At 33.4% G+C, this 25000-nt stretch overlaps 2 protein-coding genes across 4 annotated transcripts in view; one reads left to right on the plus strand and one right to left on the minus strand.

Annotated features, from left to right (window-relative positions):
• Window positions 1-1329, plus strand: part of wasf1 (WASP family member 1) — a 69247-nt gene extending 67918 nt beyond the window's left edge. For all 3 annotated transcript variants that reach the window (XM_059512018.1, XM_059512019.1, XM_059512020.1), the window contains one exon: window positions 461-1329. In XM_059512018.1, the coding sequence (XP_059368001.1) occupies window positions 461-618 (158 nt within the window). In that variant the 3' untranslated portion in view covers window positions 619-1329. The remainder of the gene's footprint in view (window positions 1-460) is intronic.
• An 8333-nt stretch (window positions 1330-9662) lies between these two features.
• Window positions 9663-12614, minus strand: LOC132107178 (G-protein coupled receptor 6-like). The gene is made up of 2 exons (XM_059513419.1): window positions 12477-12614; window positions 9663-10969 (listed from the first exon to the last, which is right to left on the minus strand). Exon 2 carries the CDS (start codon window positions 10959-10961, stop codon window positions 9963-9965), a length of 999 nt encoding a protein of 332 aa, XP_059369402.1. The 5' UTR covers window positions 10962-10969; window positions 12477-12614; the 3' UTR covers window positions 9663-9962.
• Between the last annotated feature and the right edge of the window lie 12386 nt (window positions 12615-25000).

The following is a 25000-nucleotide window of genomic DNA, read 5'->3' on the forward strand; positions in this document are numbered from 1 at the left end:
GCGTAAAAAGATTAATAAAAATTGTGAATAAAACAAATGTAATTAATGAATTAATATAATAAAAAACATATGCAATTAATAGAAATGACTAATGCAATAAATAAACAGAAGTAATAAATGAATGCAATTAGAATAATTAATAAAACATTATAATTTCAATATGTAACAAATTGATGTGTAAAAAACAATATTATGAATATGTTAAATGAAAATATTAAATGAGTATAATTAAAAATATATAATGCAAAATTTCAGTCAATAAAATATATTCAGATTGCGATTTTTTGGAACAGGCAGCTTATATAAATGGTAAATCACTGCGCTTGCAACGCTTAAGTCATGAGTTTGATTCCCAGGGAAAGCAAAAACTGATGAAATGTAAAAGTGCACCTTAAATGCAATGTCTATAAAATACATAAATGCAAACGTGAGCATAACGAGCTGGACCTCTGTGTGTCAGGGATCCAGCTGAGGAAGGTGGAGGAGCAGCGGGAACAAGAGGCCAAACACAAGCGTGTGGGGAACGACGTGGCCACCATCCTGTCGCGCCGCATCGCTGTGGAGTACAGCGACTCCGAGGACGAGGACGAGTTCGACGAGGTCGACTGGATGGAATGAGAGAGAGACGAACGCCACGGGATCGAGAGTTTATCAAACCTCAGCTAACATTCTTCCCAATGAGAGTTTTCCCACGAACAGTCTCCGATCAGTCGCAGTCTAATTCAGGAAACATCAGGACTGCACACGACTGGATTCCATATTCCCAGAATGCTTTGCTTTAATGTTTTTTAACCACTTGTTGTGCAATTGATGAATGAAAATAACCATGTTAGGGTTTTTTCTATCTGTCATATTTCTTTAATTTGAGTTTATCTCTCTTTAGGAACATCGAAAGCGCTTGGTTTGTTGTTATAGATGTTATAGTTGAGCGACAGCGGCCTCTTCTGGTCACGACAGGAACGTCTCACTGCATCATATCAGAAAGTGACGGATGATTATTATACTTTTATATCATCTAAACCCTTCTTCCATTTCAGAGATGTGATGTTTTGTGCTTGTGATGGACAAAGTCAAAGGAAAAAAATGAAGGAATGTTTTTGGTAACTCGTCAAGACGACTTAAAATACACGATTTAATCTCTTGTCCAGGTAATATTTCACCTCACAATATAAAATTTAAGAAATGTAAAAAAATAATAATAATAATTTCCCATTAAGAAAATGCATTTTTATTATTAAATTTTTTTGCATTGTGATCTTGCATTTTGTTGTGCATATACATACATGTGTGTGTGTGTGTGTATTATTTGTATATTTATTAATTTGGAGGAAAAATGTGTTGAAATAAATTTAATTAAAATATATACAAATATTATATAATATATAAACACACACAAATACATACCGTATAATCTATAAATATTATTTAAATATTAAAAAAATAATTATTAAAATATTTAAAATGTATTTTTCCTCCAGAATAATAAATATTTTTTAGATATGAACATAAATTGGGCTTAATTTGCTCTTTTTCTTTGACATTTTTTTCTGAATTATTTCTTTGATTTAGAGGTGAAATGTGACGTGTTTTCATTAAGATTCATCCACACCTTCCCATAAAGGTCAAACAAAAAACTTTGTAAAACATTGTAGCCTTTTTCTTTCTGAGGTCTATGAATTGTAATTCATGGCATTTCTCAATTTATGAACAAAATAAAATTGTAATAATTGTTTGCCAAAAGGTGAGACCAGACCTAGTCATATTTCAAAGCAGACTTTGTGAGAGAACGAGAGATGAAAGCCGACGTCTGGTTTCTCTTTCTTAGGCCTTATGGTTTGTATAACTGTTGATGAGTTGAATGTATTGTGCTGTTACTACTTTTGCCTGCATTTCTCCAGCGTTCGCTGTTTCTGTGTTCCAAACGGAAAAAAAGAGATTCCGGAAGAAAGATTAAACATGATTTAAAATACTGTATACCGTGTAACGTATGTAACTGTTTACTGTAACAGTTTGCTTGAATTAATAAAAACTAATGTTCAAGGTTCTGACAGGAGAATGAATTATGGGGTCATCTATTCATTTGGTAATGGAAACAGAAATAGTTGACTTTTAAATGTAAAATGAAGGCATAAATATACACAAGAGTCATAATCGCAGGAAATAATGTGAAGTTGTTGATTTTCCTGCAATGCTGACAGAAAACGAGATTGATGTCAAACATCAAAAATATTGATTTAGTGATTTTAAAAAGAACTAAAATATCCACAAGTCATAAATTCAGTGGAATTATTTTATTTTGTTTTAAGAAGTTTTTTGACATTTCATTTTTTTTCTGAGAATTCTGAGATTTTCAGGTAATTTTAAAAACATTGCATAAATGATATTAAATTATACATAAACATAAACACCTAAAAACGAAAAAAAAAAAAAGTGATAAAAACACAATGTTCTAAAAGCACTGATACATAATTCATCAGTTTATATCATTGTCATTTTTTATTTTAATTATTTTAATTTTCGGGTGAAATTAGACCATGTGCAATTATTAATTAGAGATCATTTGGCAATTTTTATATAAAAAAAAAAAATTCTCAAAACATTTAACACATTATTATTATTATTAAAAAGTTCGTTTTGCATATATCAAACTAAATCCTAAATATATTAGATGCAAGTACAACAGTGTTTCACATTCAAACTAAAGGTGAGGTTTGAACGTCTGTCAATCAGAGGCCAAACCCTAACTGTAATACGCTGCTGTGACCTTCAGATGGCGCTACAGCATCAACAATCAATCCCTGAGAACAACGCATGGAAATAGAAAGTAATCTGAATTAAAAATCACAAAAGAAGAGACAAACAAGAGGAAGCAACTGTTGTCTCAGACCGACACACACTTACTGCAAAGACCTTATTTAACTCAATTTTCAGTTACTTTGATGGTGACCATACATCCTGTTTTCACCGGACTAATTAGTCAAAATTAATAAAAAAAAAAAAAAACATAATTGAATGTAGGCGTGTTTTCAGCCGTTCTCTGTAGATCCCGCCTTCTCGCACGCAACGATTGGTCAATTATGAACAGTCCATGCACGCAATTGGTCAAACTACTTTCACTTATAATGTTATCAAGATTTTTTTTTATACAAAAAAAACATTATAATTTAGATGTAATCATAGATGGATGGAGCTGTGATTTTGGTTAAAAACGCATACATACTCAGTGAATGTCAAACGATCAGTTTAACAGACAAACCAATTGTGATTAGGTAATAAAATCAGTTACTCACACTTATGTTGTGACATTACTGTCGGATCCCATACAGCCCATACACAGCATCACCTTTTGGTTTCAGTCTTTTTGTTTGTAAATTAATCCGCAGTAAAAATGAAGTGAACGAAGGACAGAGTTCTTATTGACACACTTATTGACACAGTCTAGATCTTAATTAAAAAAAAGAAAGTTAATTCACTCATTCCTAACGTTAGCATCAGAAGGTGATGTGTTTCCACATGGCTCTGCAAAGCTCTTGTTGTCTTAGAACATCTTTATAGTTTGGTTTCTGCACAGAGCTGTGCATTCACTTCTTTCTAAACACTACATGCGTGAGTAGTGGGCGGGGCTAAACTGGTAGTGGCTATAATCAGTGGGCGGGTCTAAACAGACAGCAGTCTTGAGTCGGTGGGCGGGGCTAAACAGGCAGCGGGGTGGAGACGGTGGGCGGGGTTAAACGGTTTTTAGAACTATATCTTTATCGTTATCTTTATAGTTATCGTGGTTGGTGTGAACGGGCCTTAACGACCAAGTTTTATGTTGTTACAGGTCCCGGGCAGTCGGGAAGACTGTAAGCAGTAATCAACTTGACATTAAATGAGAGAGAGAGACAAGAATTAGTTGTTTCCTTAACGGTCCTCTTTGTTGTCTGAGGATGCGCTGCAATCGTCATGGTAACTCTACTCTCTCAACTGTCACCCAGAGTTCAAATGCAGCTGAACTACACAGTGCAAACTCATCATATATTTAAGTAATTAAAATAAAACTTATATATACACATGTAAATAGAAAGGAATGTGTAAAAATAAAAATGAAATGTATATAAATAATTTAATTTGTGTCCCAAACTATATGTAGGGTGGTCACAATGTTTTTACAAAAGCATTTTTTTTTTGTTTGTTTAATGACCTCTTATGTCAAAAGATCAAGGTAATTGTTGTTTCTCAGTTCATGAGCCCTTTAATACTGAGTCCAAAAATATAAGGCGTGTGCAGAAAACGTCACTCATTTATGCGTTTATTACAAGCGCAGAGCTGCAGGTGCACAGAGACTGAAGTATTTACTACAGTCTGCACTTTCACCTAGTACAGAGTTTGTGTGTGTGTGTGTGTGTGTGTGTGTGTGTGTGTATAATGACATGGGTATGACACAGGTATTACAAGGAGAGGGTGACTTATGAGGACATAACCCATGTCCCCATTTTTCAAAACGCTTATAAATCATACAGAATGAGTTTTTTTGAGTAAGTATAAATGCACAAAGTTTCCTGTGAGGGTTAGGGTTAGGTGTAGGGCCATAGAATATACAGTTTGTACAGTATAAAAACCATTACACCTATGGGATGAACACACTTTACACAAGAACAAACACGTGTGTGTGTAAGAGAGTGTAAGTTTGTGTGTGTGAGTCTATGTGAGTGTGTGTGTGTGTGTGTTGGGTTCTGAGTTTTTTCCTGGAAATTAAACATGGCCTGTAAATAAATGTGTGTGAGTGTTTATATGTAGTTAGAAATGCACATAATTTTACCAAGATGTTTGTACAACTGTTTGCATTTTTCCCCCTGAATGCAAATTAAACTAATTTGCTGGATGATTGAAAACACTTAAATGTTTAACACACATCTCATTGTACATGTTAGTGAAGAGGAGGGAAGACGCTGTTAATGATGAAGATGATGATGGTGGCGGTGGTGATGAAGGTTAGTGTCGTTCAGTGGGTGTGTTGCTAAGATGACTCGAGCCGCTTTAGTCTCAGATGTTTTGTGTGGGCTCACATGAATAAAACATGGCCACCCGAGCATCAGAATAGAGTGAGCTCAGGATAAAGGCGATCATAAATGTCTGTGTTGCTGATTCTCACTTTTTGAGATCTTAAACCAACCGTAGCCTGAAGTCCAGATCACAGATGATGCCACTCTTAGAGGTCAATAAAACACCATTAAACAACATCTGCCCCTAAAGACAGACTGCCGTCGTCACGTCACGCGCACACTCGGGCCTCGGTGACGTCACGCACACTTTCTGCGCTCAAATGTTTGTTTTGTTAATTCTGTGGACTGAAAAAAGAAACAAAAGAAGCACGGTTATATTTGAAGCAATAATCAATAATAAATTATAGGGGACAAAATTATACATTTTTCTTTTATGTCAAAAATCATTAGGATCACGTTCCATGAAAATATATATATATAATTTTTTTTTATTTTTATTTTTTATTTTTTTTCGCACCCTCAGATTCCAGATTTTCAAATAATGCATTAATGGTAATATTATTTATTCAGATGATGTATTAATCTCAATAAAAAAATAAATTAAAAAAATTGACTTATTGACTGGTTTTGTGCTCCAGGGTCACATATGTGTATTTGATACCCTTTTTATTTTCAGAATATATATATATATATATATGTATATCATTACCTATGTATAATATATATGTATATATATATATATAATTTAATAAATGTTTTTAAAAAGCAGAAAAGTTACAAGTGTATACATTTTTAACTATTTATTATGTATGATTGTATAAAACTATTTAAAAGGGTAAATCTTATTCAGAACATATTCAGGTCTTATTTCACCTCCAAATAAATTGAAATCTTTTCAAAAATCTTATTAAAATTATATTTAAAAAACATTAATTTCTTTATCATATATATATATATATCAGTTTTTGTTTGTTTATTTGTTTACAAGTTTTGTTTATCTGTGCATATGACATTACATTTACACTGGTGCATTTTGTACATGCTTCTATCCAAAGACACTTGCACTGAATTGAAGGTTTAGTGGTTGATGCATTCCCTGGGAATCGAACCCATGACCTCCTGTCTGACCAACAGGAGCATGAGAGAGCACCTCGTTCACTTACTCCATCCAGCTCCAAACTCTTGAGGACGGCACGTCATCGAGCGGCCAGCAGACACCCACATCCCACAGACGGTGATGAAGCCCGTCTGCTGCACCCACATCCATCAGAATAACACTGTGACTCAGAGCAAGTGAGCGTCTGCTCAAACACAGACAGATAACACACACTCGCATCAGTCAGGACCCTAACAGAGGCTCTGCTTTAAGATTTTAATCAAAAACACAACACAGACCAAAAGCTCAGCATCTATTTCAAGCACAAAGATCACAAAAAGCCTTTTTTACAAGACCATCATGTAATTTTCCATGACTAGACAAATTATGATTCAAAAACTGCATGTTTAAATATAGTCTGTTTTGTGGCAATGACTGTCTATTAATGTCAGCGCAAGGGAGAGAGAGTCAAAATGACATCTGAATCGACTTGCCATCAGGATATCAGGAGAAAAACTGAAGAGGATTCACTTTGAAACCATTTTCACTCAATACACAAATATTTACAAAGAAATGGCAAATAACATTAAAGTAAATCTACCAGGAGAAATTTAACAGGAGAATATCAAGTCTCATCAATATCAAGTTTCACTCAGAAATAAATCACAGAAGAAACATTTTGTACTTTTATTATTTATTTTATCATTTTTTTACCTGGTATATTTTAAACAAAATCTCCACTGGTGTTTATTTTATTTTATTTTATTTTATTTTATTTTATTTGTTTGCCTTAGTCATTTTTCATCTAAATCTTTTTGTGCATTTAACGTTTAGCCATTTTGTTGTTGTTGTTTGACCCGGTGATTTTTAATAAAAATGTCATAACTGGATCTTTCAGTGCATTAATTTAGTGCACTTAAGGCCTTTTTCTAACCTCTCTGAAACCTGGACACAATCTTTTTTTGAGCCAATCATCTGAGCTCTGAAAGTCACATGACCTGTGGGCAACGAAGTCATGACATAACACAAAAACACACTGAAGTATTAAAATAACATCTTTTTCACATTTTTAAAGAGCCTTCAAATAAGAACTGAACACTAAAAAAAAGCTACTATAATTATGAAATATTTGCAATATTGGGTTCAGAAGATGAGTCTCATTTTCAATACTAACATATTGTAAGTTCGCATGTATTTCATATTTGACAAGATACAATAAAGGTTTTCTGCTTTTTAGCGTTGATTCTAGAAAATTAACATGGAAAACAATAGGGGTCGAAAGTTAAAAAATGTTTACCGCCTTTCCGAAACACATCTATAAACTTGCATGCACATTCATGACCCTAAATTTGAGGGAAAAGCAGACCAATTCACCAAACGGCAGAACTAGCTTTGAATCAATTTAATGTGGAGCAAATTGACCCAGCAATGCAGCATGGCTAGAGCACTTGTAAATCCATTAGTCTGATACAGTGAACTTAGAGGCACCATAAAAACCTGAAGGAAGGATGTACGTAATCAGCAGTGCTGAGATGTTCCCGGGATGTTTCTGGTCCACCTGCTTCACTGATGATAGAACTGAATGAATGAATCTGTATGAGCACAGACGTCCACTCTTCAACTTAATTAGTGCTGAAGAAGGAAAAATTCATGACTGTCATATGAGTTTCATTAATCAGAAACAGCAGCTGCTCAGAGTGACAGTGACGACACAAACCAAGAGATTCTCAGTGTCTTCGAATGAATAAAACTTGGTCAATTTAAAACATTTCTACAGATTTTGGGCATTATTTCACTGCTCTGAATAATTATATTTAAATAGTGGTTCTCAACTTTTATTACTAAAAAGACCTTCACTATCCAACACAATTTCCATAGGACCCTAATACATATATGTATATATTAACTAGATTATTTAAAAAAAACACTGGGAGTGCCAGTATATGTATAGTAAAGAACCACAATTGATTTTGTGATTCTATTCTTTTGAAAAACTGCATGTTCGTCAATAAAAGCAATAGTTGTTGAGGAAAAATGGAAATATACTTTCAATCTAGCATTTTAATTAAAGCAGCAGTTCACCATTTGCTGAAATTATGCTCACTCTCTGGCCATCTAAGATGTAGATGTGTTTGTGTCTTCATCAGGTTTGTAGAAACGTAGCATTGCATCAGTGTCTCATCAATGGATGCTCTGCAGTGAATGGGTGCCGTCAGAATGAGAGTTCAAACAGCTGATAAAGACATCACAATAATCCACAGCACTCCAGTCCATCAGTAAATGCCTTGAGAAGCTAAAATAAATAAATCCATCAAGATGTTTTTAACTATTATGCATACTCCATAATCCATAATAATGCTTCCTCCAGTGAAAAAGTGTTCTGGTCTGAATCAGGAGAGAAATCTGCACAGATCAAAACAGCTCTAAACTAATATATGCCTGGATTTTGATGTGAGAGATGCACTTTTTTACACTGAAGGATGCAATTTTATGGATGGAGGACTATTTTGGCCGAAAGCGATGGTTTAAAGTTAAAAACATCTTGATGGATTTATTTATTTTAGCTTCTGCAGATGTTAACTGATGTACTGGAGTGGATTATTGTGATGTTCTTATCAGCTGTTTGGACTCTCATTCTGACGGCACCCATTCAATTCAAAGGATCAATTTCTAGTGTACTGTTCCTTTAAACAGATGACATCAAAGCAACCATAGTTTCAATCTCAACAGTTTCGGCTTTTGAATTATTCCTTCATTTCCTCATACACACTCAAGCTTACAAACACACTTTCAGCAATGAAACTTCATTTTACTTGAGGTTTTCATTTTTTATTTTTTGTTCATTGTTTTGTATAAAATATACAGTCATGAACAACTTTACAAAATATAAAACCCATCACATGAGTTGAGTAAATTGTCAAACACGTAGGCCTACACAATACTGCTTTGGCATCTAAATTTGTACAGTAAAGTGCCACATGTCACTTATAAATAATATAAATATACATTCTTGATACGAGTTGTTGCTTGTTCACAGCGTGTCGAGACTCCCTGGTCTCATTAAAGTGCAAATGCGCAACACACTTTGAGCGCCATATTCATAGTTCTGCAAGTACAGGCGACATGAACAAGATTTTAACCCTATAAAGCCTTACTGATACGCAAGCTTGTGACCACCATGAGCAAAACACAATGCCTTCTGTTGTCTGATTGATAGTTTAGAGTTTTTCGTCCAGTAAAAGCTCTTTTAGTGTAATTGTAAAAATGTCCAGCTTCGGCTGGTGTTTCTTTCTGCAGTCAAACCTTGGCTGATTTTTATTACTTCTGAGTAACTGTAGTCATGTTTCAAGATGAATTCTTACTGGACTGAAGCAACTCAGCTTTACTTGATTCTCCATCAATCATGTTTTAGAGTCTCAAATCTGATCCTCAGGATCTTCTGAGGAGCGTTTGTTTCCAGAAGTTTAACTTTCACTGTTCCTCAGTGGAGGAAGCCTCCAAAACATCTCACATCTTCCGAGGAGCGTTTATTTCGTCATCTCTCAATCAGCATTAGATTGCATTGAATTATATGTTTACTAATATTATTGGAGATATAGAGTGACCACTGATATTTATATAACTTTATGATAGTTGTCTGTTGTACAGTTATAAAGATCTCCATTGTTTACATTACACCTAAGAAATTTTTATTTTCCCCGTACATTCTCACTATATGAGCCATTATATATAGCCACATCTTTACCAATTGGGGGCTCGTCCGGGATTTGAACCCGTGACCAAAAAACACTATTGTCCAATAAACTGTTCCATTTCCAAAAACTAGACTATTGTTGCATATTTCAGGCTTTATAGAGGTAAAAAAAAAAAGCACAAAGGATCTAAACCTCGCTGGGTGATCTGGATCGGTACGAGCCCTTGGTCTGAAAGCAGCCACAGAAGAGCATGTATATGGAGCGCTGGATCTCAGTGTTGCGGTAGGCGTAGATGATGGGGTTGATCATGGAGTTGTAGGTAGCAGGAAGTAGCGTGGCGTATGTGTACACCGACGGATACTTGCGCTCCCCGACCAGACAGTAAATGGCGAAGGGCAGCCAGCTGGCACCGAACGTGCCCAAGATGATGGCGAGCGTGGAGACGCCCTTCTTCGTGGCCATGTAGTGCGAGGTGGTGAAGAAGTGCTGCTGCAGAGCGATCTGATGTGCGTGGTGACACACTATTTTGCAGATCTTGAAGTATAGGCTGAGCATGAGGGCGAAGATGATGAAAAACGATGTAGCGAGGACGGTGAGGTTGGTGCGATTGAGCGGACGCACGATGCTGCAGGTGGATGCATCTTCCAAGCAGTTCCAGCCCAAAATGGGCAGTAGTCCCAATCCCAGCGACGCACCCCATGTTCCCACCAGCATCAGATGCACATAATGCAGCGTCTTTTCTGAGAAGTACGTCAAGGCATTGTAGAGCGACAGGTAGCGGTCGACCGTAATAGCTAGCAAGCTACTGATGGACGCTGTGAAGGACGCCACCAGGAATCCGACTGTAATAAGGCTGATGGTCTCAGATGAGACCAGATACTGGAAAGCGAAGTTCAGGATTAATCCCATGCCAGCCAGCAGGTCAGCGGTGGCCAGGCTGCCAATCAGGATGAACATAGGGTTGCGAAGCGTCGGTGTGTAGAAGATGATGGCCACCACAATGGCATTCTCACAGGCGATCACCGTCCCAGAAAGGCACAGCATGATGTCCCACGGGTTGACGTGGAACTTGAGGGCTGCTGATGAGAGAGCCAGAGTCCGGTTGGCATCAAAGGCTTCGGCTTCCAGCCACGAGGACTGTGGCGAACCCACGCCACTCTCATTGAGCGCTGCGCTCTCGTTCATCGCTCAGCCTAGATACAAAACAATGATGTCAGATCAGTAAAACAAACTAAACAAATCTGTAAATGACATGTAGAGACTTTTAACATTCAAAATAGTGAGTTTGATTATATAATTTGCATGAAGAAAATAATCACAGAACATTCGTTTTTTAAATGTTCAAATTTGAAGTTCGCGTTTAAGCTGGAAGACTGCGCAATCGAAAAAGACGACAGAAGTCTTTTGGATGGATATTGCACTCGAATTAACTCATAAAACCATGTTAAGAAGTTTTATTGTATGATTTGCATGAAGAAATCTATTTGGTCAATGAAAGGCAATTGGAGCTGTCCATGGTGCTGAATCAAAAAACTGTTGCTTTTTGTGAAGAACAAGATTGAATTTAAAAAAATCTTTTAAAATCAGCAAAACCTTGTTTAAGTATGTTATCAGCAAAATAATAATAATAATAATTTGCTGAACGAAACTGAAAAAATATAATGGCGATTGCATTGCATTGCAAGTCTCGTTGGTAGTTGGCCATTGAAAGTCAATTGGAGCTGTCCGTAGTACTGAATCGCAAAATGTTGGTTTGAAAAGAACACGGCGGATTAAACCATGCTTTTTGAGCCTATACATCTATTTTAAAAGTAGTAAACTCTTAGTTAAGTATACAATCGGTAAAAATGGCTCATTTGCTAAACAAAAAAATAACAGGTAAAACCATATTATGTCATGGTTTTATTTTTATTTTATTTTTTTTATTTTTTTTATATAACATTGTTTTAAATCACAATTATGTTGGCTAAACGAACACAAATTCATCTCTAGGGTATGTGATGGCTGAAAATCATTAGACGCTCTTAATGGCGAATCTCAGAGTTTCGCTTTCACTCACAAAAGAAGCAATTACAACATTAGTTTGTGCAAAAACATCTTTTTAAAATTTCAAAACTCTTCAGTATTGCAATCTGCAAAAATTGTGCAGTTGCTCTCCTACTTTTTCTTATCAAAAAGCCACTATATGGGTAGATGTGAATCTCTTCATGGGACTTCATGCTTAAATAACAAAGTAAAACCATGTTAAGAGAAATTTGAAATCAATATTTGGTTCACAGGAGTGTTAAGCAGGAATTCATCTTCAAGGGATTTGACTATTGCTAATCAATGTCGCTTTAAATGATGATTCTGGGGATCTCGCTTTAACACACTTAACTATAAAGCCTTTGTGCATAAAATTCTTTTAAAAGATCACACTTAAAGAGCAAGATTCGAATAGAAATAGTGGACAATCGTACTTCAAATGAGGCATTAAATGAAAATGCAAACTTATATAAAAAATTAAAAAAGTAGAAAAATGTTGAATGCGTTGTTTGTGCATCACGCTCTCCATGGTGCTGAAACCAGCTTTGCTTATGGGAAAAATGACCAAATAACGCATTTTTATTTATTTATTTATTTATTGCGCACAAGCTCTCAAAACATGCAATTCAAATGCAGAATCTCATCATAATCGAAAAAAGCAATCGATTGTCGTACCTTTTCCTTCACATGGAGGAAAACAAGAGACGAAGAGAGTTTCTTCAGCTGACCGCGTGCGTGTTCTTCTTCAGTTGAATCCTTAACCCCAGTCTGGATTGCTGGACATGAGTCCTGGATCTGGTTTAATACACGAGGAGCGCGAGAGAGGAGAGACTGACTGGCGCCTGCGGACCCGAGCGGCGCTTTTAAACCCTGATGACGTCAGCACGCCGCCACCTACATCTGCGCGCGACCGAGCCGTTCGCCTAACATCACCGATCAACAGGTGAATGATTGCAACTGATGTGCATGAGATACTATGTCAATGTTTGATCTAATGCAACATACAGAGCGCACGTGACACGTGCTGTAATGATTTGTGCAAAAAAGGTGCTACTGTATTTTATAGAAAATCTGTTTGCATTCACTTAAGGTTTGAACATATGGATGATGGCACTATAACGTATGGTAGTTTTACATTTAACATTATTCCAAGCAAAATAAAGCAATGTTGGCACACCACAGCTCCAAAAGTGTCTATGTTTGATCAGACACTTGATCCAGTTAGAAACCATCTAAAGCACATTTAAAATATGTAAAAAGTACAATCTGATGCCATCACTGTAATATAATGAGGATAAAACACCGGATAGACTTCTGGAAGCTCAGGAGAGTCCAGCTAAAGCAGGAAAAACTGTGAGAGATGCAAACATCTGGAGGACAGGTAGACAGGACAGGAAAGCAACTTGTAGATTAATACTAATATAATGTCTGGATGAATTCTTAAACACCATTATTTCATCAGTCTGGTTTGTAATTAACTGCTTGAATGCACTCTAATTTGAACCTTAAAAACCACAATACAGTAATCTGACACACATCTTCTATAAATATTCTGACCACAGCCATATTGCATATTTCATAATATCTCACTTATTTTATATTATATATAAAATATGTTATTTTATATCACATTTTACATATAAACATTAGAGTAAATACAATATATATTGTTTTTTACAGTATGTAATGTAACAATTTATATTATAAATATTTAAATAAATATTTAAATACATTGACATAATAAAATATGTAATAAAATTGATACAAAATATCAGATTATATATATATATATATATATATATATATATACAATTAAATTAAAGTATAATTAAATACATTTTTAAAATGACATTTAATCTATAAAATTGTATTTCTAAAATATTTTATGTAAACAAAAAATTTAATGAAAATATCCAAATATAATATTAAAATATCTAAAAATATATTGAAAATAACTATATTAAAATAAACAAGATATTATAAATTATGTGTTACTTATTGACAATTAAGTGTTACTTATTCACATACTACTGTATGTGTAACTTATTGACATATGCTGTGATCATGTGAGATGATGACTGTCAGAAGTATCTGAATGCAGTGAAGCTCATTTCTTTCTCTCTCAGTATCTCTCCATCTCCTTTCTCTTGATATCCTAGAAACCATCGCGGCTACATGCATTTACTCACTGCTGAAAAATATGATTACAACAATGGAAACATAGAAAAAGAAAGAGCAGGTAGAGAAAGACCGAATGAACAAGAATAGCCAAGAAAAAACATCTCACGCGACAGGAACAAGAGTAAAATAAATGTCATGTAATGTGTGAAGAGCTGTGTGAATGAGCAGTTCTAATGCATGAGCTTCAAAGCTCATTATCACAAAATAAACCCTCATGTGTAGCTGCATGATGTACATTTACCTGCTTATTACACAGATACTTATGACATAAATCAATCCACAGCCTGGGTCAACAATCATAGTGTCATTTAGTGTCATTATATACAAAAGTATTCCAGAGAGCCATGCAATATAATACTAATTCACATAGTAAATGTGCTGGTTTCTGACTGGATCAAGTGTCTGATCAAACATATACACATGAGCAACTGAGCCTGAAGAGATTTTACTGTGAGATTTTACATTGGTTTTACAGTCTGATGAAACCTTGAAAATATTCACTTGTTCACATACTTAGAATACATGCAATATGAAAAACAATAAATCACTTTAGAATAATAGTTCAAGACATGCAGAAAAAAAACAAGCAGCATAATCTAGATATCGTCATACTAATTAATCAACGTACATTAAGACAATTGATTTGTATTACAAATTTTCGGATATGTTGTTTAAATGTGCAAATTAAGTGTTATCTAAATAAAGATGCACTCATTTGCATACACTTTCCTGAACATGGGATAAAGTGAGGTCCAAAATTCTCACTGGATTTCATTGCCATTTTAGAGTTTTAGGATTTTTTATTTCTGTTTTTATCGCTCCTAATTCACAAAAGGAAGGAATAACATTTTAGGTATAAAAACAAACACTTCATTTAATATTTTATAGAGAGGAATAAAACTGTAAGCTGTGGTGTGGTGTGAAGTGAAAAAAAAAACTTTTAAAGATGTGCACTAGAGTTAAAAAATTATAGATGCAAGTAAATAAAGTGCAATAAAACAAATATTTAAAAGTGTATTACTGAAGATTTTTTCTTTTTCTGAAAGAAGACGTGTTATGGAAGTGGAATAGACTAAATTTGAGCAGTGCATGAAAAAATGTCTTACCTTAAATCCTGAAGTATATACAACTTTTCACTCTTAAGATGTTATTAATAACTTCAGTGAGTGAGACACACATTCAGATAAAAAAAGAAATCATATTTTTTATTTTTGTCCATATCTCTCTTGATTATTGTCCGGAGACTAATGGAGCTTTAATAAGGCCTATAATCAGCAGCACTTTTCTGAGCGAGCGAGTATGCATAAGTGTGTGTGTGTGTGTGTGTGTGTGTGTTAATAAGTTTCCACCTGCAGCCATGTGACTGATTTCTGCAGACGCCTGTTCACTGGATCCAGACTCACGCGGCACACGGAGCGAGAAACGAGACGCTGCACAGAGAGAGAGAGAGAGAGAGAGAGAAATAGATGAGCATATATATGTATAATTCAGTAATAAAATATAATTTAAAAATATATAATTCACAAAACAACTAATCTAATCAACAAATGACAATTTTAAAACACTGAGCTGAGTCTCATGATCATTTATTCTATTCTGTACATATGTAACTTTATACATCACGTTAACATCAGGCACAACTTAATCAGAAGCTCATCTGCTAATAGATTTGTTTCACTTTCACGCCACAAAGTCTATTAAAAGTCACAGCAGAGCCTGTTCCTCATGACCTACAGGTTCATATCAAACACTCCTGCATTGCTTTTATAGGGAAAATGAATGCTGTATATTTTTGATGGTCACATGACTTATTTTAAATGAGCAGTACAGAGAGTACTTATCAATCAATCTGTTCACATGTATCTGTTTTTGATGTATTCGCGGTTCATGAGCACATCCCCCTGACACAGAATCTGGACCCCAACCATGAAAAAACTGAACGTGACACTGGAACACCTCACGGCTCTGAATGTCCACCTCTGGAGCCAAAACCTCATAAAACCTCCACATGTAATACCCTAGAACACTGTTTAAGAACCGAAGGCTGCTCTGTCAATTCTTCGTCATCAGTTAGGAACCTAGGTGTGCTATTTAATAGCAATCTTTCCTTAGAAAGCCATGTTTCTAGCACTGAAAAGTTCATTCATGCGTTCATGACCTCTAGGTAAAATTTTTGTAATGCTCTATTGGGTGTTTCCTCTGCATGCTTAATAAACAAACTACGGATGTGATACCCTCCAAAATGGTGTAATCAGACCACCATCAATTCGTAGTAGTGAATGAAGAGGAATCATACCAATCACAACTGAAGTATGGAGTACCTCAAGGCTCAGTACTAGGACCATTACTTTTCACGCTTTACATGTTAACCTTGGAAGATATTATTATAAAAAACAAATTGTTGAATAAAGTTCTTATTTTTATTTTCCTTGCACACAAAAAATATTCTCGTAGCTTCGTAAAATTACGGTTGAACCATTGATGTCACATGGATTCTTTTACAGATGTCCTTACTAAGTTTCTGTACCTTGATCATGTTAGGATCCCTGTTCTCTAAGGGAGAATCAGAGAGCTCTCGGTATTCATCACAGATATCTTAATTTGTGTTCTGAAGATGAACGAAGGTCTTAAGGGTTTGGAACGACATGAGGGACATGAGTAATTAATGACAGAATTTTCATTTTTTGGTGAACTAACTCTTTAAACAACAAATCAGTCTCTTCTCCAGCCTTCACACTCATTCAATCTAAAATAAGAAGAAAATGATTCAATTAACTTTAAAGCGACTTATTCTCTCATAAAATTCAAGAGCATTGACAATAAAACTTAAATGAATGTAAATGAAGCAGTAAGTCAGGAATTATGACTCACGCTCTTTCTTTTCTCAAGACATGTTAGATATTACATATTCAGATAAGGCACATGTAGAGAGTCATGCTCTGTATTTGATGGTTCTATTGCTGCTAGACTATTAGAAATAATTTTTGCCTAATCATGGGCTGCTATTATGATCGATCGTATCATCGCTTATTCATGACTCAAATCCTACAATTGACTGCAATTACAAGTAAGAGTTCGTTTTTCTGAAGATAAATATGCATGACCTCTTCTGACACCAGATGGATGTGAACCAGCACATATGTGAAAATGTCATTTATGATGGTCTCAGAGCTGTTTTCTGATGCGTGGTACGAGCTCAAACGCTACAAGTTAATAATTAACTTCACACCATAATCATGTAAATTTTAAAAACATATACAGATTATATTATCACTTATTATGAGGTCATATAATAACAATAATAATTTTAAAAAAATTATATAATTTGTGAAACTTGATTTAAGTCATTAGCACTATTTATATGGATGTTATTTAAAATATAATGGTGCAAAACATTTAATTTACTCTAAACAAAATAAAATAAAAGATAAAAAAATACATACAATACATATACATATAATCAAACGATTAATCGCATCCAAAATAAAAGTTTTTGTTTACATAATATGTGTGTGTATGCTGTGTATATTTATTATGTAAATATAAATATGCACACATATGTGTATATATTATCAAGTGGAACAGGCAACACTTCCTATAACGCAGAAAAGTACATCGTTAGAATAATGGCATTTACGCTAATATTAGCCTGTTAAATGTATTTAAGAAAAATGTTTATATATTAAACATATTTATATATAATATAAATCATATGAATTTAAATATATACATGCAAATACATATAAATATTTTCAAAATATATACTGGATGTGTATGTTTATTATGTATATTTATTTTTTTATTTTTTATTTTTATTTTATTTGATACGGACAATGCTCATTGATCAACAGACAAGTTACTTGCTGTAAACAAGCCAGAGTTAGCTACAAGTGCTAGTTTCCATCTGTTGTCCCTAGCCAGATCTTAACAGGCACCCTAAAATACAAAAGTCAATAAAGATACACTAAAATACAGTAGCAATGTAATAAATACAGCATAAATTTTAAAACAATATGGGCATACTCTCAAACAGACAATATGTTGTTCACATCATCAACCCTCAACTTAATTACAGTATAAAGTAGATACAGTATATGAACAAATAATAAAAAAATATACATACAGATATACACACACATATATATATACATATATATACATACACATACACATACATATATATATACACATACACACATACATACATGTTCATAAACTTAAACATTTGGTGTATGGTTACAATTATAATTATCCCTAATCCTAGATTTAAGCTGGTTTTTAAAAGAGGAGTGATATATAAATACTCAGTAATATATTATGTTAACAAACTTTTTTTTTTGGATGCGATTAATTGAGATTATTCATTTAACAGCACTAAATGATATATTATTATTAACAACAGCAATAACAACAATAATAATAATAATAATAATAATAATAATACAAATAAATACATAAATAAGCAAAGCTTGATTAAGCCATTGGCACTCTGTATGGGTATTATTTAAATATAATGCTGCTAAACATTTAATTAAATTTATTCAAAAAAGAAAATTCAAATATATATATATATAAAATTAGAAAACAAAAACTTGTGTTTAAGTATTTAAAATATTACTCTAATATGAGGTGATATATTAATAATAATCATAACAATAAATAAATAAATTTAAGTAATTTGCATTCTTTTTTTGGCTGAAATAATCATAATTAAAATGGAAGTGTGAAACATCAATGACACATTACGATAATTAAATATATGGGTGCTAAACATTTAATCTAATTTACAAAAAAAAAAGATATATACTGTGTGTATGTGTGTGTGTGTGTGTGTGTGTGTGTGTGTATATATATATATAATATATATAATATATATAATTTGAATATACAATTTTTCTCAAATGATCAGACTGTCTTATTTAAATGACAAATGGACTTTTCTATCAGTTTGTCTGTTTGTTTGTTTTCTCTCAGGTTGCTGAAGAGTTTGATCTCAACCCTCTGTCTGATTCAGTTTCCTTCATCTTATTATCTGACAGAAAGAAACATCTAGATGTGACACTTCCTGCTTCCTGAGGAAGTTACAGCAGCGAATGTCCATTCGACTCTCACACACACACTCAGACAGGAAGCATTACATCATCAGACGTGTGTTATGTGCCTCATCCAAACATTTGTTCATCTTTAATGTTCACTCACCTCCTGTGAAGCCTGGATATATAATAGAGCACATTCATAAAACATTATAAACCTTCATAAAGCCTTGTGTGTGAAAACCAAAGCCACAGGTGTCATTCATCAACACCTTTCACAGCAAATAATCTGTAAAACAACCATTATGAGGAATAATACATTATAAATAACACAATGATATATAAACAGACTTCACAGAAATCATTTGTTAATATTTTGTCTTTTCTGAGGAAGATTAATTCAACATTCTTTTGAATAGACTAGAAAATTATGTGAATGAAGAGGAATCATACCAATCACAACTGAAGTATGGAGTACCTCAAGGCTCAGTACAAGGACCGTTACTTTTCAAGCTTTTCATGTTACCCTTGATATTATTAGAAAACAGAAAGCTTTTACTGTTCTACTGATGATACTCATCTCTATATTTCAAAACATACAGATTTGCAAAACTCACGGAATGCATAGTTGATATGAAAAACTGGATGACTAGTAATTTCTTTGTTAAATTCTGAAAAAAAGAGGAGCTAATTATGGGACCAAAAACATCCGCATGTAATACCCTAGAAAAATGTCTAGTAATTGATGGCTGCTCTGTCAATTCTTCATCATTAGTTAGGAATCTAGGTGTGCAATCTTTCCTTGGAAAGCCATGTTTCTAGCACTTGTAAAACCAAATCTTTCTCAAAATATATCTAGATATATATTTAGATATACAGTACAGACCAAAAGTTTGGAAACATTACTATTTTTAATGTTTTTGAAAGAAGTTTCTTCTGCTCATCAAGCCTGCATTTATTTGATCAAAAATACAGAAAAAACTGTAATATTGTGAAATATTATTACAACTTAAAATAATAGTTTTCTATTTGAATATACTTTAATAAAATAATTTATTCCTGTGATGCAAAGCTGAATTTTCAGCATCATTCCTCCAGCCTTCAGTGTCACATGTAACATCAGTCGATCACATGATCATTTAGAAATCATTCTAATATTCTGATTTATTATGAGTGTTGGAAACAGTTCTGCTGTCTCATATATTTGATCAATAAAAGGTTCAAAAGAACTGCATTTATTCAAAAAAGAAAAAAAAATCTAATAATATATATATTCTAATAATATATTTTTTTTACTATCACTTTTTATCACTTTAACACATCCTTGCTGAATAAAAGTATTGATTTTATTAAAAAGAAAGAAAGAAAAAAAATTACTGACCCCAAATTACTGACCAGTAGTTTATATTGTCTATTACAAAATATTTATATTTTAAAAACACAGCTTCTTTTTTTATTTTTTATTTTTTTTACTTTTTATTGATCAAAGTATCCTAAAAAAGTATCACATGTTCTGAAAAAACATTAAGCAGCAGAACTGTTTCCAACTTTGATCATGAATCATCATATTAGAATGATTTCTAAAGGATCATGTGATAATGATCCTAAAAATTCAGCTTTGCATCACAGAAATAAATTATAATTTAAAGTATAATAAATTTAAAAACAATTATTTTAAAATGTAATAATATATCACAATATTACATTTTTTTCTGTATTTTTGATCAAATAAATGCAGGCTCGATGAGCAGAAGAAACTTCTTTCAAAAACATTAAAAATACTAATGTTTCCAAACTTTTGGTCTGTACTGTATTTATCACAAAATATATCTAAATTATGACCTATGCTCTCAATGTCAATTGCAGAAACTACTGACTTAGTTTTATGACGTTAACTAAAATGACCGAAAAAAGTATGATGTTTACAAATAAAATATCCATAATTGCATTTAAAAGATAACATCTAACACAAATCTATGAACATATTCAGGTGAGATAACTGATTTACTGCTAACTAGTGAAACACTGCTGCTCAAAGTACATGTTAGAATGAAACATTGTGCATTATGATGGAGTTTCTAGCTTAATTCACTATATTTTGAAATAATTTGAGCTGCAGTTCAATAGGAAATAATGTGAAAGCATTCAGTCTCTCACACCATTGAAGTGAATGTTGTTACAACAACTGTGGTTACATACACAAATATTTAAACATTATTGCTATTTAAACATTACTAGAATCCCTACTAAATTATACGCCGTTATTATAATATAATATAATCTAATGTCATATTTTTGATGTTTTTAATGACAGACACAGTGGATCATGTTTACGCACACATATGTACACACGCACACACACACACACACACACACACACTTCCAGTGCAGGCGTGACCTTTAGAATCATGTATAAGTTGACACCTGTCAGACGGGCCGCACTCCAAACGAGCCAATTAAACACAAGATCTCTGCTAAACTCCACCCACAACTGAGTCCCTCCTTCAGGGACCAATGAGGCGTCAGTGTAAATACAATACAAACAGAGTGAAGAGCACAAATGTCAAAACATGAACAAAACAAAAGCATGTTTTCAATAACAGCGTCAATGTAGTGTGAAAAACAATGTTACGTAATGACAGAAACACTCACACACATGATGCAAGCGTTCACACACACACACACACACACACTAGAGCACACAGTATGAACAAACACACAGTACAACACACAACACATTTGACCTGCACTTAAAGTAGTTAAAATTGTTCATACTCTATTTATAATCTAAAAATACTACTTACAACAGAATACTAAGAGTATTAACATATCATAAACATATTAAATCTGTTTGCCAGGAAACCCTTTTTAAACTTAAAAACAGATTATATATATGATTTTTTCTTTTTATCTGAATATTTATCTGAAACAGAGAAGTTTTGATGACAGTATAGATTTATCAAACATGCTAAATATTCAGTAAAATGTTATACAAACATTTATAAATTAATAAATATTGAACTATAAAATTTTTTTATGCACACTGAAAGTTATTTGTTTTAAAAGAAATTAATTTTAATTAACAAGGATGCATTAAAATAATCAAAATCGACTGAAGACTGGAGAAATTATGCTGGAAATTCAGCTTTGATCATAGAAATAAGTTAACAGATCTTGACACAGAAAACAGCTCTTTTAAAGTCTAATAATATAAAAAAGAAAATTACTGTTATTACTGTATTTTTGATCGAATAAATGCAGCCTTGCTTAGAAAAAGAGACTTCTTTCAAAAACATTTTTAAAAAAATCTTAATTATTCAACATTTTTAATGGTAGTGAGTAAAAATGTTAAATGATTATGATTATATTTAATTATGAAAAACATGGATAAAAGAGGTACAGAGTTTCCTAGAAACTTCTGCATTTTACCTACGGAGATGTGTGTGTGTGAGTGTGTGTGTGAGAGTGTGTTGCATGCGTGTGCATGTGTGTGTGTGTGAGTGTGTGTGTGCATGTTGAGCCGCTGATGGAAGTTATTTGAGTCAGAAGGCTTCGGGGATTCTCTGGAGAAAGAGACGGCATGTGGAGAACAGCGTGAGACAAATAAACGCAGCTTTCTGAGAAACACTGAGAGAAGCAGTTCTATACTAAACTACAACTAAACCAGAAAAAAAAAACATTTGTGTTACTTGAAATAAACACCATGAATGTAAACGTATTTTTATTTCAGCTCATTAACTAAATTTAAATCCAAAAAACACATTTTTGTTACTTGAAAAAACATTAACTGAAATCAAATAAAACATGAAAAACTTATTTCAGCTTGTGAAATTTTTTTTTATATACTATTGTTGTTTTTATTAATATTTTGATTTAGATTTATTTTTATTTTTTCTTGCTAAATATTACTATTTGGGATTAAATTTATTGTTATATATATATATAAGCAACGGTTCATCATAGAGTCTCAGAGAATAATTATAAAAGATCATTAGAGACAACTGAATTTGTTCTAAAGACATAAAAACACAGATAACACAGTATAATGTGCACAAGGACACATAAAGGCTGGCATTTCCAAGACAGAAACACATCTGTGAGGGACGGGAACATAAAAGCAATTCAGAGGGTGAAGAATAGGTCAAACATAGATTCGTCCTTCACTTCTTCACACTCTCGACCATCTCATAACTTGTCTTAAGTGTCAGTGTAAGACATTCCTAATCAATGAGGTCAAATCCCTTGCTTCCCACTCATCAAGACTGCAAGAGAACCACTTAAAATGAGATGTGTGTGGAATATGAGTCTCAAATTTTACAGAAATATATATTTTGTCCATCAAGGATGAATCAAATTGATTCAAAGTGCCATTAAAGATATTTATAATGTAACAAAAGATTTCTATTTCAAATAAAAACTTTCTATTCATCTGCGAATCCTGAAAAATAAAGCGTATCTCAGTGTATCTACAGAAATATTGTGCAGCACAACTGTGTTCAACATTGATAATCATCAGAAATGTTTCTTGAGCAGCAAATCATCATATTATTTTGATTTCTGAAGATCATGTGACACTGAAGACTGGAGGAATGATGCTGAAAACACAGCGGAGCATCACAGAAATAAATTACAGTTTAATATATATTCAAACAGAAAACAGCTGTTTTACATGATAATAATATAAAAACATTTTTTTCATGTATTTTTGCGTATTTTTGACCAGTGGTATAGGAGGATATCTTCATCCGGCGGGTTGGCGAGCAGATTCAGGCCATATGTCTCTCTCACATGTGCTGATCCTGCAAGGTCACACAGGTCAAAAGGTCAATGAGGTCAAATCTTATTGTATTGGTTATTGTATATAAAGGAAAGTATATTGATCTTGCTGCATGTGTTTTAAAGCAGTATATAAAGTTGTTTAACAGTCCGTCCGAACACATCAAACACTGAGAAGTGAACTGAAGGGTCTCCCTCACTAACGAGCTGCTGTTACGTAACGACCAACAGTTTGATGGGTGTTTCCCTGCGTTGGCTGTTTTACTTGTATACATACTGATTAAACTCAAGACGTGACTAATGCAATGCTTCACGCGCACCAGAGTAATTACAGTGTGGCAGGTAATGAGGTTTTCACGTCGAAATATTTCATCAGCTGTGGTCATTGAGTTCATCTTGGTGTTTGCACGTGACGAGCGCATATGTGAGTGAAGCCTTACACGTGGGCAGTATGAGAAATGAAGCTCCACTCGAAAATAACTCATGAAAAATTAACATGAGAGAACAGAAACACTCAACTGACAGACTTAAGACTTTAGGCCAAAAGACTCGTGTCGTGGAAAATTTAACACACTTCATATTCTTATTAATATATACTCAAAATGCAATGCAAGTCACTTCGGAATAAAATATCTACCATGTTTGTAAATGTAGACATGTACATGCCAATGTAGTTTTTTTTATGATTTTATCATCATATTGACATCATATTGACTGTCCTGGTCAATGTGATAGAATTGTTTTTAAAAACGTTTTTTCCAAAAAAAAAACTTTTAAAACTACTTTTTAGAAGGAAAGGAAAGGAAAGGAAAGGAAAGGAAAAGGAAAAGGAAAAGGAAAGGTAAGGAAAAGGAAAAGGAAAAGGAAAAGGAAAAGGAAAAGGAAAAGAAAGGAAAAGGAAAGGAAAGGAAAGGAAAGGAAAAGGAAAAGGAAAGGAAAGGAAAAGGAAAGGAAAGGAAAAGGAAAAGGAAAAGGAAAAGGAAAGGAAAGGAAAGGAAAAGGAAAAGGAAAAGGAAAGGAAAGCAAAGGAAAAGGAAAGGAAAAGGAAAGGAAAGGAAAAGGAAAAGGAAAAGGAAAGGAAAGGAAAGGAAAAGGAAAAGGAAAGGAAAGGAAAAGGAAAAGGAAAGGAAAGGAAAAGGAAAGGAAAGGAAAGGAAAGGAAAAGGAAAAGGAAAAGGAAAGGAAAAGGAAAGGAAAAGGAAAGGAAAAG

The sequence above is a fragment of the Carassius carassius genome, chromosome 27, assembly GCF_963082965.1.
Source record: "Carassius carassius chromosome 27, fCarCar2.1, whole genome shotgun sequence".
Taxonomy (NCBI): Eukaryota; Metazoa; Chordata; class Actinopteri; order Cypriniformes; family Cyprinidae; genus Carassius; species Carassius carassius.

Bases quoted from the DNA above. Each gene is read 5' to 3' on its own strand.
- LOC132107178 (XM_059513419.1), bottom strand. From the start codon at position 10,961: ATGAACGAGAGCGCAGCGCTCAATGAGAGTGGCGTGGGTTCGCCACAG.